General features: G+C 45.0%; 1 protein-coding gene and 1 long non-coding RNA gene across 4 annotated transcripts in view; one reads left to right on the top strand and one right to left on the bottom strand.

Moving 5' to 3' along the window:
• Positions 1-17,271, top strand: part of LRP11 (LDL receptor related protein 11) — a 38,634-nt gene that overhangs the window by 7,534 nt on the left and 13,829 nt on the right. For all 3 annotated transcript variants that reach the window (XM_070507057.1, XM_044768138.2, XM_070507061.1), the window contains exons 2-4: positions 500-657; positions 11,373-11,514; positions 16,198-16,404. In XM_070507057.1, the coding sequence (XP_070363158.1) occupies positions 500-657; positions 11,373-11,514; positions 16,198-16,404 (507 nt within the window). The remainder of the gene's footprint in view (positions 1-499; positions 658-11,372; positions 11,515-16,197; positions 16,405-17,271) is intronic.
• LOC123285114 (uncharacterized) lies at positions 664-11,362 on the bottom strand. The gene is made up of 3 exons (XR_011502689.1): positions 5,505-11,362; positions 4,918-5,051; positions 664-1,455 (listed from the first exon to the last, which is right to left on the bottom strand). It is a non-coding gene; the product is annotated as an uncharacterized lncRNA (long non-coding RNA).

Raw genomic sequence — 17,271 nt, 5'->3', positions numbered from 1 at the left:
ATTTCCAATCCTTTGGACAGTTTTTGTCACTCTTATTTTAAAAACTTGAGAGTAAGAAAAAGAGAAAATCTGTATCAGAGGTGAACTTCTTTTTCTTTTTAAAGTTTGTTTCAAAAATTCTTTTCTTTTTTTGATAAATTCATATAATAGGACTTTGAACTTAAGTCATTTATAAATTAAGTGAAAATTTCACCGTAGAGAGTAAAACTCCTTCTCCACATTGGAGGGCCTGGTGTTCTCTCCGGTGCCCACAACTTTGTCCTGGCCACTGCTGACAGCTCCCTCTTCTGCATGCGTTGTAGCCAAATTCCATATTCATAATCTGTTACTATTTTATTTTCTGTTACGTAACCAATGAGAAAATAACCTTCAGTCGCTATACATTCCCTCATCAGCACTTGCTGGGCTACACCTATTCTAGCAACAAGATACTTCTCTTAATAAATCAGAAAAGAATAGGGAATAATCTCTCCTGAGAATTATTTATTTCCTTTGACAGAAAAGGATGAGCCTCCACTTAGCAAGGCCGGGCAGGATGTGGTTTTGCATCTGCCCGCGGACGGGGTGATTCTGGATGGCCGCGAGAGCACAGATGACCACGCCATCGTCCAGTATGAGTGGACCCTGCTGCACGGTGACCCGTCAGTGGAGATGAAGGTAAGTCAGTCGTCACTGTAACGGAAGGGAGTGTTTCAGTGGAGCGGTCTTTCACAGTGTCTTTCCACTTACGTTTCCACAGCGTCTGTCAGCCAGCAGAAGAGGTGAGAAATGGAGAAAGTATAGAAGCGACTGTCCAAAAAATGGTTTATTCTATAATTTACTTTTCTGCTGAGTAAACAGGGATCTGATCATTTGTTTTGAAGCTTCCCCTCGTTCTTGCTGCTTTTCTGTTGGCTTCTCCAGAATCCAAAAACACTTCAAAGAAAAAGCTCATGCTTTGTTATAATGTCTCAGATTACTTTTATTTTTGGCTTTTTTATTGTTTTATTCACTCATATTGGCTTATAACATTGTGTAGATTTCAGGTGTATATTATTATATTTCGGCTTCTGTATAGACCGCGTCACGTTTACCACCAGTAGTCTCGTTTTTATGTCACCATACACACATGCCCCTTTACACCTTTCACCCTCCCCTCAACATCATCCCCTCTGGTAACCACCAGCAGATTACTTTTTAAAAATTTATTCCTTCTTTTCTTAGTTCAAGATCCAGGTAGAAAATGTGAAAAATACAAAGGAGTATAAAGAGGAAAATAACAAGAGTGAATTCATTCTTCACATGATCCAGAAAGCAACCTGGCAGTTAGGGCTGCCTGAGATAATTGAGTCAATAAGTTGGGTGGGGGGTGGCATCGAGTGCTTCTATTCAGGTGCTGGGCACTGGTCCTCATCAGGCTCATCTGGGCTGGGCTGGGCTTGCCTCAGGTGGAGGGAGCTGCTTGTCAGTGGCCGCCTACACACAGGAAGTCTCTTTTTAATTGAGATGTAATTGACAGATAACATTATATTAGTTTCAGGTGCAGAACATAATGATTTGATATTTGTATATATTGTGAAATGATCACCACAAGTCCAGTTAACATCTGTCAACACCCATTGTGGCAAACTTTTTTCTTATGAGAACTTTTAAGATCTACTGTCTTAGCAACTTTCAAATATACAGCACAGTATTATTAACTATAGTCTCCATGCTGTGCATTGCATCTCATGACTTATTTATCTTATAACTGGGAGTTTGTACCTTTTGACCCCTTCACCCATTTTGCCCCCAGCACCCCCCACCAACATCTAGTGACCACCAGCCTGTTCTCTGTATCTGTGAGTCTAGGGTTTTCTTATTTTTTTTTTTAAGATTCCACGTATAAGTGAGATCATATAGTATTTGTCTTTCTCTGTCTGACTTATTTCACTTAACATAATACCCTGATGGTCCATCCATGTTGCTCCAAATGGTAAGATTTCCATCCTTTTTATGGCTGAATAAAATTCCATTGCGTGTGTGTGTCTGTGTGTTTGTGTGTGTGTGTAGTACATTTTCTTTATCTGTTCATCCATCGATGGGCACTTAGTTGTTCCCATGTCTTGGCTATTGTAAATAATGCTGCAATATATGGGGGGGGTGCAATATTTTTTTTGAGTTAGTGTTTTTGTTTCTTTTGGATAAATGCCCGGAAGTGGAATTGCTGGATCAGCACAGTTGGTCTTGAGTCGTGAGGCAAGTGGCTTTTTATTAATCCGGTCAGGACCCTGTCTAGCTAGGAGTATTTTCTGGCTGAGGCGGATACACTTCGTCCAGACCACTTCGGCTGGAGGAGGTGGACTGGCCTGTGCTGGTTTGCGAGGGCTGCCATAACAAAGCACCACGGACGGGGTGGCTCACACAACAGACATTTCTCACAGTTCCGGAGCCGAGGAGACCAAGATCAAGGTTCCAGCAGGGTTGCTTTCTTCCAAGGCCTCTGTCCTTGGCTTGTAGTTGGCTGTCTTCTCCCTCCTGTGTCTTCGCAGGGTCTCCCCTCTGTGGGGACGCACTGATTTATATTCTATTATATAGAGTCAGCTAGGCCCTCATGACTGATTCTATTACGTTGATTTACTCAGTGACTGTATAGTCTCAGAATGGGACTGGACCCGTGGTCAGCATCTTACCCATCCTCCCATCCACGTAAGAGCCCTTCTCTCACCTCCCCTCCAGGGATCATCCACTCTCTGCTGGATATCTCCAGAGATGAAAGCTCACTATTTCACGTCATGTCCTATGACATCTTTAACCAGCATTCAGTGTTAGGCAAACAGGATGTGCCTCCCTGTTCCTTCTATGCGTTGGTGCAGGGTCTTCTCTTTGGAAAAGCACTGAGCACACCTCTTTATTCTCTGTAACAGCCTCTTAAGTCTTTGAAGACAATGAAGGTCCCCACTTGGCGTGTGCCTCTCAGAACTCAGCACTCCCATTCTTTCAGATGTTCCTCATGTGAGTTGATTTTCAGACCATCACAGCCACCATCCAGCCTCTTGGGATTTTCTCAGATTCCTCCAAGCCCTTCTTAAAGTCTGACACCCTAACTGAACCCCATACATGAACTGTGGTTTTTCCTGACACAGACTGTTACCTCCTGTGATCCAGACATTGTCTCTACTTCTATTTATGAAGCTTAATTTACATAAATTCTTTTAGTGGCTGCATCACACAATAGATTCATGTTGAGTATTCTGTTAGCAGGATTACCTGAAACCTGCTCATCCTTCTACACAAACTGCTGCCCTGATGGCCTCCCCAGCCCGTGTTTGTGAATTGATTATTGAACCCAGCTCAAGACCTTATATTTATCCTTTCTACATCTCAGCTTTTTGGTTTTCATCTGCAACAAAAATAATTTTGAACCTTGAGTGTCGTCTGTCATATTTATTATATTTCTATGCTTTGTGTCAGCTCCAAAATTAATATACCTTTATTGCAATCTTTGAGAACTAAGGTTGATCAGGAAAGGTGCGTGGACAAGCCCTTGCTCGTACCACTAGAGAGCTCCGCTGAGATGGACACTGGCTGTTAATGGGCACTTCTGGGATCTATTTGTTCAGGCAGCTGCAAATCTGCCTCTGTTATCGTCTACTTTCATGTTTGCTTCTAACAGCTTTATTCTGACAGTGATGAATTGCATTTATGAATACTGAATTAAAATAGTGCTGATAATTCAGTGTTTAGTTTATTGAAGAAATTTATAAAGGAATAACGAAATTAGGCACTTCTTATAGGCTCTTGGGGCTGACTGCTGTGCCGTCAAGAGGAAAATCTGGACCAGTTCCCCAGCCAAGTGTATCGTTACAATGACAGATAGACCTAAAGTTCCATAATGGCAGATGGGGGAGTGCCTACCCCGTCATCTAAGTGCCCACGTCTGCAGTGGGAGAGCCGTTTGCTACCAAACAGTGACTATGTTATAACAGTGTACATTCATGGACGGCCCCTGAAGTCAGCTCTCATCCTGCCATGACTTCTTTATGATAACAGCCGTCATAGATGGAGCACCCACTCAGCGCCGGGCAATGCAGACACACCTGTAATATTCAGAACCGCCTCACGAGGAGGCTCATCCCCATTTCTGGATTAAGATTGTCAAAGAAACTGTGAAAGAACTTGAAATGGCAAGAGATGACTGAGAGCCTTTCAGCGGGATGCTGGGGCTGTTGGGCAGATCCTTCAGGGTTAACATTTATAAGTGATAGAAAACCGATAGTAATGCAAATGATTCTTGTCCATGGAAATGCAACTAATTTTTTCATATAGAGATGCAATTGATTTCCACCCTATAGAAAAGAGGATTTCAAACATGACACTTTAGTGCCCATAGATATTAATCTGTTAATAAATTCATCTTGGTACCTAACAGGTACTAATAGCAAATTGTTTCAATTTTCCATCTACCAGCAACTTCATTTCGGCATTCACGACTGCTTATATTTCTGTTCCTCAGATTTCCTTTTGAATCAATGGAACACGTTGTTGGTTCTCTCTTTAATTAATGGATTAAATGCTATCTTTGACACTTGTCCATATTATATTTGTGTGAGAGTCATGGTTTTAGCATTTTGAGGATTTTCTTTTAACAATAATTAACAACTGTGTGGCTGCCTGGGTGATATTCCCTCAAAGATCCTCCCCAGGAAGCCACACCCCAAACACCCCCTCCCTGTGCTCACCAGGGCCCTGAACGCTTTAGCAGGAACGCAACCTCTCCCTCCTCTGGTGCCTACAGAGTCGCAGCCCTTCAGAGTCTGCGCTGAGTCTAAACAGGACTTAAAGAGCAGTTTCTGAAGCTGAAAAGCCAGCGGCCAGGTATTTCCTGGCAGCGAGAGCAAAAGCAGGAAGACAGAGGGAGAAGGGAACAGCCCCACACCCCACGGTCCCAGAACAAACCTGAGCGTCCTCAGTTTCAGCAAGACCTGTGCGCCTCAGTGATTCCATCCACCCGAAGCTTTGGATAAAGGACAGGAAGGAAGGGTGGCCACAGGGCCTTTGCATCCGCCAGGGCTGCAGATCTCCCAAGCAATCTACAGGGATAAGTCGGTGCACATGCGTGAATCTTCCACTGTGGTTTTGAGGATTTCTTTATAACCATCTTGCTTCAAGAATGAAGGGTGACGTCAGGAAGAAAAAACAGTGAATCCTAGGACTTGTTGCCCCAATTAATCAGGAAGACACGTGAGAGCGTGAGTGAGTGATAATTCACACCTGTTGTGTTTCAATGTTGACCGTGAGCCTGAGTGTGGACGACTCTCACTGAAGCACGAAATCTCTTTACACAATAGCTCTCGGTCCCGAATATTTCACTGCATCTTTTCTTTAAGGAAATTACTTATAAGGAAATGTTAAAAAGTAATCTCCCTGGGAAATAAGTACAAATCTCATGAAAAATAAATCTGGGTTAGTTGAGTTATTAAGGATCCATCCCCGTAGGAGCAGAAGCTGTGAAGTCCTTTTCCTTTTCAAAAACAAACACTCACCTTCCAGACGGTGGATGTACAGCCCGGTAGGCCCCCTGTGCCCCGGCTGCCGGCAGTCAGCGGGATTTCCGGGTCGTCCTAGGTTTGGAGGGGACTCACTCTCACTCTCCCTTCAAAGGTCCGGGGGTTTCCACTGTTGAGGGGGAGCTTCCAGAGGCTTTAAGAACTTTGTTGTTGTGAGGAAGCGTCCTGCCTTTCCTGACCACAGCGGCGGCTGGCTTGTGTGTCAGCTGTGCCTGGGCTCCTTCGAGAAACGCTGCTGGAACAAGGACGGGACGGCCTCCCTCCGCCGGGCGGGAGGTGGGCTCTGCAGAGACTGTGCGCGCGGACTTGGGATCAGACGGGCTGCGTGCAAACCTCCTTCCGCCAATTCCCCAGCAGGGCGAACGTGGGAAAAGGACTTCATCTGGGAGCCTCAGCTTCCTCAGCTGTGAAGAGGATCACGCCCTGATAGGGTCCCCCTGGGGGCTGAAAGGGGAAAATGCAGACAAAGCCCTTAGCACCTTGCAGAGCACAAAGGAGCCCTCAGGAGAGGGGACTTCTGCGGTGCGTTCTCAGCACCTGGGGACGTACAGTATCTGTGGGGTCTCTCTGACCAGTAGTGCAACTGAACTGCAGTCAGAAGAGATTTGCTCCCTTGTCTATAAACAAACGAACGAAGAATTGTGAGGCCTTCGCGCGGCGAGGAGTGCAGAGTGAGGCCCTGGGAGGAGTTCGCAGGGGACATTGTCCTCGGGTCTCGTGACTCCAGTTGAGGGGACTGGACGGGCCCCTATTATCAATCGCAGCAAGGAGAAGGTGGCGAGGCGACAAGGAGGTGTAGACGAAGTGCCCTGGAGTTCAGAGGAGGGAGGGATTGTCGTCTGGCTGAGGGAGTCGGAGAAGACTGCAGATGAGGCTCTGAGCTCACGTCTGTGGTCTTGATATGTGACCGTAGGACTCGTCTCACTATATGGACATGGAAATTTCAGATTGATAATGTCCACATTCTGTAGTGCGAAAGTTGTGGCCACGTCTGAGGGCGTGCAAGTTCAGTGTGTGTTCTCTGATGACGGGGTCATGGAATCAGTGTCCATTAAAAATGAGAATCCGGTTTGGCTTTCCCCAGAGGACGGTGTCCATTGGTCCAGTGGTCTCTGCTTTTACATACTTCTTTTTTTTTTTTTTACATACTTTTACAAACTCCCCTAGATTGGAAAGAAGGGCAGGGCAGTAGGAGAAGAAACCAGAGGGACACAGTGCTGGTCTTTGGTCTGCAGAAGTTCTGCATTACGGCCTGGTACCAAGACAATTGGCTCATGTTCTTAGGGAATGTTGTCCTGCTCTGGGAGCAATGAGATCTCTTGTCTTATCCTTTCTTTTCTCCTGCTCTAACTCTCTCTCCATCTTCTTTCCTGTGATTTGTCATTCTACTCAGTCTCTTGTGCATTCATCCATCAAACATTCTTTTTTTTTTAAGATTGACACCTGGGCTAACAACTGTTGCCAATTTTTTTTTTCTGCTTTATCTCCCCAACCCCCCCCGTACATAGTTGTATATCTTAGTTGCGTCTCATCAAACATTCTTTGAGCTTCTAGTCTAAGAGCTCACGTGCTGCTGGAGGTAAGAAGATGAAGAAGATTCCTTGTGAATAGCTTTGACGCAGGATGTAGGGAGTGGAGTCCCTGGGAAATGCCTGAAAGGTGGGCTCCTTCCTGTATTTCTTCTGTTTCTGTTTCTATGTGTCCCCACACGCTGTTAGGAGCCGAGTGGGCCCCAGCCCTTTGCTTTTACAAGCTGCTTCTTCACGCTTCTAGCTCTTCTTCCTATGAAGCAGCTTGCTTGTATCTAAAAGAATTTTTAAATTTCAGTATAAAAAATAATTCTCTAATTGGGTTGAGTTAGAGGCATAAAAGGGAAATCAGGGCAGAGTAGGGAAAACTGGTGGTAAACACATTCTGAAGCAGTGACACAGAAGTAGAATTTGTTGGGCCATAGAGGGAAGAATAAGTTCCCTTTTTCCCTCTGTTCTCTACTTTAGAGGCTTCTAATCCTGGCTAATTCCGTAGGTGGCCCACTGTCTCCATGGTGCGTTTTGAGAGGATTTGAAGAATAAGAGAAAGGCCCAGTCCAAAAATCTCTCTCCCTTTGATTCCTGAAATCTCAAGATTGGCAATTTAATTCTGTCTTAATTACCGCCTTCTTTGTTCCTCTTGTTTTTGAAAATGATCCTCCTCTGGGCAGCACATTCTAAGACAAATCCCCAACTCTTGAGGACACTCCCTTAAAATCACCTTCATCCAGAGCTGAGAAAGATGGGCGAATCCCAGTTCTGTTCTTGTAGATATGACCTAACTCCATCAGGTGACCACGTATAACTGGGAAAGTACAGACTGTTGGATTCATTGCGCTCTGGCTTCATAAGTCTCCATTACCTGCATCTCTACCTCAGTCCTAAGGCCACGCTCAACGTCCCCCGTCACAGGCACCTTATAAGTCCCCACTCTGATCAACCCCACCCTCTCCTCTCGTATACCCGGGCAGTGAACTCCAGGCTGCTGCCCTCAGGAGTCTCAGGGCTTCTGTCTGCACTCAGGCCGACCAGCTGGGACAGGCTTCTCTCTCTCATGGAACCTTATTCAAGGCTGCAGGGCTGACGTCAACACATTCCAGTAAGGTCATCATCTGCTACCATGTTCCCCTGTGTTCCTGTCTAAGTCCCAAGAAGCAACAAATGGTGGTGTAACCTATGGCATTGCTGCCACCTAGCAAGGCCTGCCAGACTCTGAGCCAGAGCTGGAGAGGGTGAGAGCTGCCCTCCCAGCTTGACTTGGGCAGATCCGTGCTTTATGACCTGCCCTTTGCGCTATCACTGGTTCCCCTTGGTTCAGCCTCGCACCCCTGTGGCCATAGGGAGAGGTCATAACTGCCCCTTGCCTTACAACCACATGGACAGAGGTGGGAGGGAAGGTCTCCAGAAGAAAGGGGTGCCAGCCCCCAATCCCACCAGAGCTCAGGTCTCCTGACCACTGTAGAGACTCAGCAAGAGACAGGATGGGCTCCAAGTGGGGTGGTAACAGGGGACATGATGAGAAGTGGTCAAATCCTGGATGTATTTTTAAAGTAGAGCCGATGGGATTTCCCAATCAATGGGATGTGCAATGGGAAAGAAAAGAGGGGTTAAATGTGATCCTGAGGTCCCAAACCTCAGTTCTCATCTCATTTTAAATGTCACTCATCAGAATCTCTGATTTTCTCTGATTGTTCTCAGACTGACGCCACTTTCATCTCAGGACGGTCTTGTTTCTAAGGATCAGTTGCTCACTCCAGACTCTTTGAAAGTTACATTACTGTCTTTAGCTTTCTCTCTGCTGGCCTTGTGCGTAGTGTTTCAGAACTCACATCGTCACCCCTGTTAGAGATTCTCTGGGTGGGGTTGAGCCTGAAGATGACGTAACAGAGTGGCCGTGAATACAGCTTACCATCTCTCTGAAATGAACAAAGGACGGCGCCTTCTCTGCCAGCTCTCCAGCTTAAAGCTTTCGTGACAAATGTGTTTGGACAGCATGTAGACGGTTTCACAATGGAGGTCTCAGTCTGTCACTGTCTCAGTGAGTGGAAGTCACTTTACTGAGGTTTTGTTTCCCTGTCTCTGAAAACACAGGCTCACATTGAGCCAGCCCTAATGGCCTAGTGGTTAAAGTTCGGCGCTCACTGCTTTGGTGGCCAGGATTCACTTCCCAGTGGCAGAATGACACCGCTCATCAGTCAGTAGCCATGCTGTGGCAGCAGCTCACATAGAAGAGTAAAAGGCCCTACAACTAGAGTATACAACTATGCTCTGGGGCTTTGGGGAGGGAAAAATGAGGAAGACTGGCAACGGATGTTAGCTCAGGGTGAATCTTCCTCAACAAAAAAAAAAAAGGAAAAACCGGGTCATGCCCTTCAGTTTGAGATGAGAATCAACCAACGGAGACAGTGGGTATATTTAAGCATTTATTATCTTAAGCTCTTTTTATATCTTAAAAAAATAAAATTTAATTTTATATTTATAACATATTAAATTTAAGCCCAATATTAATCTCTTTTTACGTAGTTATCTCATTTGATCCATATAAGGTAGGTGCTATTATTACTTGCATTTTACAGAAGAAAAAACTGAGGCTCAGATAGGTTCATTGACTCGTCCAGGGTCACACAGCTGGTACATGGTAAGGCTGGTGTTCAGACCCAGGTCTGTGGACGCCAGACTCTGTGCTCTTAACCACTCCACCCACGTTTCTTCCAGTGTGAGCAGTGGGTCACCTGGGGGTGCTTGTTAGGTGTATATTCCCAGATCCCACTCTCCAGACCCTGGGACTCAGACTCTGAGGCTGGGACCCGGAGATCTGTCCCTTATCAGGAGCTCTGGGTGATTACTGAGCAGCCTGAAGTGTGACGACCACTGTGTCTCATTACTTTGCCTCTAATGTTTGTTTAGCATCCTGCTTGTGTGTGTGTGTGGAGGACTGACAAATCCTCCAAGCCAGGTGGTGTGTAGAGTCCAAATTCTAGGATTTCATAAATACAAACAAGCAGATGATAGTTACAATACAGCATCTCTCTGTACTTTCAAGTTAATACATCAACGTAATAAAATGCATAATGGTCAGAAATTGTTTGTAGAGAATAGTGTCCTGTTTAGTTCATTTAAACATACGGGAATTTTTTTAAAAACAGGATGCTGAGTAGTTAATAGTATCATTGGGAGGGCTGAAAAACCAGTCTTTAGAGTGAGCATCCAGCAATGACTCCCAAAATCACACCACAGAACTGGGCCTCATGAGCTATTGCTTGTGTCGTGGTCGGGAAGCTGCCTGCAAAGCAGCTTGAGGAGAGCAGGGATGCAGAGGGAGCCCGGGCTCAGGAGTGAGCAGAAGGGAAGCCCATGAGGGTGATCAGCAAGGAGGTTGTTCTCGGACCCAGAAACAGAAGCCAGGGAAGAAGAGGGTTCCAGAAGACGGGAGGGGCCAACGTTGTCAAATACAATGACAGGCCAATGGGAAAAAAAAGACAAGACTAATAAGTACTGTTGAGCTTGATGACTAAGTGACTTTCTCTGGGTCAGTTGGTGACTTTTAACAGCACAGTTTCAGGGGAATGTTAGAAAGAAGCCAGACGGGTCTAATAAGGAATAAATGGGAAATGAGCAGATGAACCAGCCCATGCCCCATGAACAACCCTTTGAAGAAGTTAAGTTGAAATGGAAAGGAAAGAAGATTGTGGCTGGAGAAGATCTGGGGGTGCAGGGAGCTTTTAATTTCTTGTTTTGTCTGTTTGTTAGGTCAAGAGAAACTTGCACATAGCAGTAGCGGAGAAATTGATTGACGGGTCAGTGTTCTGAAGGTCAGAGAGGGAGAGGGGTCAAGGACTAGATGGAGGGGTTGGCCTGGAGTGCAAGAGCGACAGCTCCTCTAGGGCTGGAGGGAGGGAGGTGACGATGGGTACAGATACAGGTCCATCCCCAAGATCGGGTGAGTGATGACCATGATTATGGTCCTGATTTTCTTCTGGAAGTTGACCAGGTCCCCTGCTGAGAAGGAAGGGAGGGGCCCTTGGGTGTGGAGCTTGGAGGGGGGACAAGGTTTGAGACAGCGGCTGCTAAGGACAAGTGAAGGATTGTCAGTCAGGGATGTTGTCAGCCCAGGTAAAAGTGGAAGTTGTGAATTCACAGTGGGGCCAAACTGTCAAAATGGTATAGGATTTAGTATTCTGCAGCCCTGGACCAGGAGTGGAGAGGTGGGTCCCGGGACTGCCCCAAGGGCGACACTGATTTCCGGTCACGGTGATGTTGGACTCCGTGCCTCAGGTCTCCTAACTAAGCTTGATGTTTCCTGTTTGGGTGTCAGGTGCCTCAGGCAGGAACCCTGGAGCTGTCCCACTTACAGGAAGGAGCGTACACCTTTCAGCTCACTGTGACGGACACCGCTGGGCAGAGAAGCTCCGACAACGTCTCAGTGACAGTGCTTCCCAGGGCCTTCTCCACGGGAGGTGAGAAGAAAGTCCTTCCCCACATTCCCAGTGGTCAGCAGAAACTGGGCTATTTACGGAAGGATAGTAATGGATTCGCATTTTGTATTCCAACTGCACGTTTCATTGGCTCTTCCATTTTATTTTTGGCTGTTGTTGAATGAGTGTCTTTACTAAAAATATAACCACAAAAAGGCTCCATTATATTTTGGGCTATGTGACACTGCTGGATTGGGGGAGTGCTCCAGGGGATGAGAATAGACTGTGTGAGCTCTGGGACCCTATAGACGCTCCTTCTTTCCTTGACTTGCTTTCATAAAGACAATCATCTGGCTTTCCCAGGAGAGGATCTTGTTTAAAGGTGGTGGTCTGTTGGATATGTGTGTTCGAAGAGTGCAGCTGAGGAGTACCTTTAAGACAAATTAAAATATATGAAATACATGTGTCAATTTAAAAGGAGTATTTAAAAATTTTCACAGACACTTTACACAGATGCATGGATACATTAATAATATAGCTTTACGTTTATATGATGGTTCTCACATTCTGTTGCACAATGTAAACTCTTTTATCTCATTTATCTGTTTCTTACTTTCCTAAACATCTACCTTTCTAAGATTACCTCATCAAGTTAAAAAAAACTGCTAAAAAAGTTTTTAGAAAAGCTTAAAAAAGGGTCTGTCCCCGTGGCCGAGTGGTTAAGTTCACGTGCTCTGCTGCAGGCGGCCCAGTGTTTCGTTGGTTCGAATCCTGGGCGTGGATATGGCACTGCTCATCAAACCACGCTGAGGCAGCCTCCCACATGCCACAACTAGAAGGACCCACAACAAAGAATATACAGCTATGTACTGGGGGGCTTTGGGGAGAAAAAGGAAAAAAATAAAATCTTTAAAAAAAAAAAGAAAAGCTTAAAAAAAACTTGGCAGCACTAAAGACATAGGGGCATCACAGAGGGAACGCCCGACAATCCCTTCTGGAGAAGTGCTGAGATGCTGTATATTCAGGGTGCTGTCACTTGGTGAATGGATGTTTTCTCAGTGTCTGCAGTGCCCAGGAACTGTGTGAGCACTGGGCATGGGATGATCCGCTCCGTAGAGCTGGTCCCCGTCCCTGCATAGTGAACCTGTACCGTCACTGGCCATGGCTCTGAGAAACTCGCAGCATGTCTGTGACGTCCTTGCTTCCTAAGTACTGGGATGAACTTAAGTCAGCACTTGGAAGAATAAGGATAAAAAGATTGGAATATGGCTGTGATTCACTGGACCATCGCTGATCTTGTCTTCCGTCAAAGACATAGGTCAGTGTGCATATTGGAAATGAAAGAGGAGATCCTAGAATCCTAAGGACTTGGCAGCCTCAATAATTTGCCTTCCGCCAGGATACAGAGCATAAGCAGCTCTCAGAATTTGGTTACCTGCCTCCCTGTCCAGCCAAGGTTTCAGCTTACTGTGAGGAAGGAGGGGTGACTGCACATGGACAGGCCGGACACCAAACTCCTGCCCACGGCAGCACCGTGAGGCAGTGATGGTGAGTAAGCAGAGCCGTCCATCCCAGCCCAGACTCGAGCTGGCCCTGTTGATTCATTGCAGCTGCACAGGAGGGCCAGACAATTACTCAAATCATTTTTGAGGACCTTGAGGTCTGTGGGACGTGCACCGGGGCCATCAACAACATGGCATTGGCTCCAGCCAGTCACTCCCCAGGGAGGACCACTGGGCCCACAGCACTGTCCTCCTGGGACCCGGTGCTTGCCTGGGCAGGGACGAAGTTGAGTGCTGATCTGGGAGGAAAGTGCTCATGGGGAGAAGACACAGACACCCCATCATACCCGACAGAAATTAGGGAAGATTGCTTTTGTACAACTGAGGTCCCTGGGAGGGAGAAAGGGCCTGCTCTGGACTAAGCAGACGGCTGACCCCTCACCAGCCACTAGCCTGCCCTCGTTTATTTCTCCAGGCCAATTTTCCAGGCTCCAAGGGAAACTGCCAGTTGTCCGTTTGTGGCCTTTCTCCAAAATGATAATGTATTTGAAGTGGCAGAGAGGGATGTGAATCCCTTTTGATTACTGGAGGGACACTTGGGTATGGGTCTCCTGTATGTAACCTTATATAGAAAACAACGAAGAGTGGCTGTCGTCCTAACTGCGATCGGAATCACTCCCTGGTTAAACTGGAATAAAAACTGTGAATTAGAGTTAATAAAATACCACACAGAGACAGTGAGAGCCATGGCTGTTTCTCTGCCCTCTGTTGTATATATTGATCTTGCAGTGAATGAGCCAGCTGTAATGGTGACCAAGGGTGGCGCCTTCTGGGGAAACAGAGAAGCAGGTACCCCTGCTTATGTGATAATATCTGGGTTAAGTTTTGGCTGTAGAGGCTGCATGTTTTCAAGCTTTATGAAGAATAGTCTATTCCAATAGCAAGACAACAAGCACTTCCCATATGATCTAGAGCAGTGGGCTCCAAATAGGACCCCTACAGATGGGCAAGACATTTTTAGGATGGAAAAGAAGATGCTAGAACTTATATATTATTAATTTTAGATTTTCTCCTGTAAATTGTCAGTGTATTTTCTAACATGTAAATATCTTAGTACAGTAGTATATGCATATTATTTACACATTGGAGATGCATGTTCTCCAGTATATTATTGGTTGAGATGCGTGGTCAAAAACGTTTGGAGACCACTAATCCAGAGGTAGATGGATAAATTACAAATCTGGATCTGTCTCCAGAACTACCAAGGAATGAGTAAAACCTTGAGATATTTAGGATTTTCACATCCTGAATTTAAGAAATGTGGGCAGTAGCTGTGTCCTGCTTGGACACAGAGGTCCCCTCCACTTCTCCTCCTGACTCCTTCCCTGTGACTGGAGCAAGCTCTCTTTTAGGCCCAAGATCTCAGTCATACTGAGGCCCTTTGCTTCCTCTTCTTTCTCAGGAATCTACCACCATGTCTTTACCCTCTTCTTCCTTCTGAATCAAGATAGCTTCAAATTGCCCTGCACCCAGATAGACTCCTTTCCCAGCCTTTAATTTAGCAGCTTTCCAGTGAGATATGTATTCAGTGTTCGGCTTGGGCGTGTACACTACGCTCAGCAATTTGTCTCAGTGGAATATCATCATTTACCACCCTCTCATGTCCTGAGAGAATTGTCCAGTCCGTTCTGTCCCTGGAGAATTATGGAACTCTTCATGACCTGCTTCTAGCCTAATATCTTTAATTTGCATTACCGGTGACAGAAAGTCCCCCAGATCTTGTAAATTTGGCAGAATCTGGAGTATGATGCAGGGGGTGAGGAGGAATGCCATCTAAGAAGATCCATGTGGCTCCTATGAGTTGCACTGTGGATTGAAACCTCCTAAGAGCTCCAAAAAGGAGAAAATTTCATTATTTGAAGAAATATTCATACCAGATAGTAACTAAGGATTATGTTTATTATTTACAGCACCAAAATGTATAGTAGACAACAAATAGGGTTTAATAGAGGAAAGTGAATCTCAGTAAAAGTTGTTACTTAGGAAACAAGAATGCAGGACACAGCGTGCAGAAGGTCTGGATGGAGGAGCCCAGGGCTGCTGCTTCTCTGTACCCACCTCTTAGGCCCTGTCGGCTTGAGAACTGCCCTGAGACGAAGAGCCCAGGGTGATTCCTGAGAACTAAGTCAGGAGGGCCAAGAGGAGACCCCCTAACCTTTCCAGAACCCACTGCTCCATCCAGCTCCACCTGTTAGGTGTTTCCTCGTTGTCTGCATCCTGTGCACACTCAAAGGCATTTCATCTCACATTAGACTCTGCTAATCTTGGCCCAGTGGAAGTCTTACCTTCCCTGCCCTCCTGTGACTTGAGACTCGTTTATAAACAGGGTACTTGAGCGTTTGCTCATGCTACCACTTCTTTTGTGATGATGGCTGTTTCACTGATGCCACGCTGGCTTTCGAGGGAGTGGAGCAGTGTCCTGATGGGTCTGATGAAGCTTTCTCATCAACATTGTGTGTCAGCTGCATCGCATTTTCAGGCCAGGGGTTGGAAGGGGTGTCTGTATCCTCATAAGACTATTTGAACTCACTGTTGTTCTTTTTCTGCCCAGTTTCAGGTATAACTTTATCTGAACAAGCTGTGCCTTACATTAAATGAGCATTTACTATGAGTCTCTAGTCCAAGTGACAAATGTCAAATTTTTTTATATTTCTTACCCTTTTCAAAAATTGCTTTCAGTTTTCCAAAAGATTCTTCCTCATCCTAAAAATGCTGTATAGCATATACTTTTTTAAAAAACTAAGTTAACATAGCATTTTCATAAATTTTTTAGAAAATGTATGACATACTAGGGTGTGGCTCAGTCAGAGCTGTAAACCAGTCTTATAATGTCATATACATACAAGTCACCAGAAGGAAGAGAAGCTACAGAAAGTTCCATGATTCTGGCTTGAGGAAGAATGAAGAATCTAAAACCTTAGGTTTAAGTTTTGTCTTTGTCAATTTATGTGTGACGTTTAGAAAATTAATTATTGGGTGAAGAAAGAACAGATGACCCATTTGAAAATGAGAGAGAAGTTTTTTATGGGGCTCTGACGTGTCTTAGACAGATAGGTTATTTTTCCCAAATATCCATGACTTTAAATCTACTGCAAATGTAGTGGTTTTAGTTAAATTCCAGAAAAGCAACCCAACAACTAACAGCTGCTCTTCCACGCTTCAGTGAGCCTTGACCAGAAGATGGGGACCCGCACAGCAACTGCCCAGCCTAGAACCACAGGACCGAGCAAAGATGCCAGGGGGGGCTCCTTGTTGGAGAAGCCCCAGAAAGTCACTGCCCCAAACCAGCCCCCTGCATCTTCAAACACGGAGAAGAGGAATCATTCCGCCTTCTGGGGACCAGAGAGTCCGACCGACCCTGGGATGCCAGGTAAGGACTGGAGGCCGGTTCTCCCCAGAGAGCCTCATTTTCTATAATGACACTTGGCTCAAAATTAAAGTTATGTTTGAAGAGTGTTGAGAAAATATCTTAAAAGAAAGAAGACAGTTAAAATGAAGAATTTGGCCCAAAAGAAAAAAACACCTAACATTTGAGCTATTTATAGCAAGGGACACCTACTTAATACATCCCTACATTCCTACATCTCTGTATACGTACTCCAGAGATGCCAATACATTCATTTGTAAATAAGCTAGAGTTAGGAAGTTTTAACACCTATGTTACAGAAACTAATGCTCTAAGTGTTAAATGTTAGGTTATTTTGAGATGAAGCATCATAATCCCTATGTATTTATGTAAATCCTCTTCAACCCCACTAGTGAACGTAAAGAAACTATGATGTCACATTGATATGGTTGCCTGTGTAATTCAATGTTATGCCTCCAGTTTAACTAAATCTGTGTTTTTTTTAAATAAGGCTAACAAGATTTTTTAAATACATTCACACTGCAGAAACATTACAGAATTCTATCATTTTAAATTTCCTTTTTACACATTCATATTTGCATGGTTGTATGACATACGGAACAGAAATACAGACGATCACATTTCTGTGTGCTTTTGTGAGTGTCTTCAATACTCAGACCTCACACATTCTACTGAAATAATCTCTCACTATTCTAATAACTTTTTAAAGACAATTTTTAATTCATTGCAGAAGATGCAAATAATTAAAAAGGAAAATGACTTAAAATACCATCCTTTATTGATAATAACTTTTCATGTTTGGCATATTTCCTTCCAATCTTGTTTATCTGCTTTGTGGATTTTAAGTTTCCACACAAACGTGTCCACACA

Source organism: Equus asinus, chromosome 1 (assembly GCF_041296235.1).
Source record: "Equus asinus isolate D_3611 breed Donkey chromosome 1, EquAss-T2T_v2, whole genome shotgun sequence".
NCBI lineage: Eukaryota > Metazoa > Chordata > Mammalia > Perissodactyla > Equidae > Equus > Equus asinus.
This window is presented reverse-complemented; position numbering and strand designations above follow the sequence as displayed.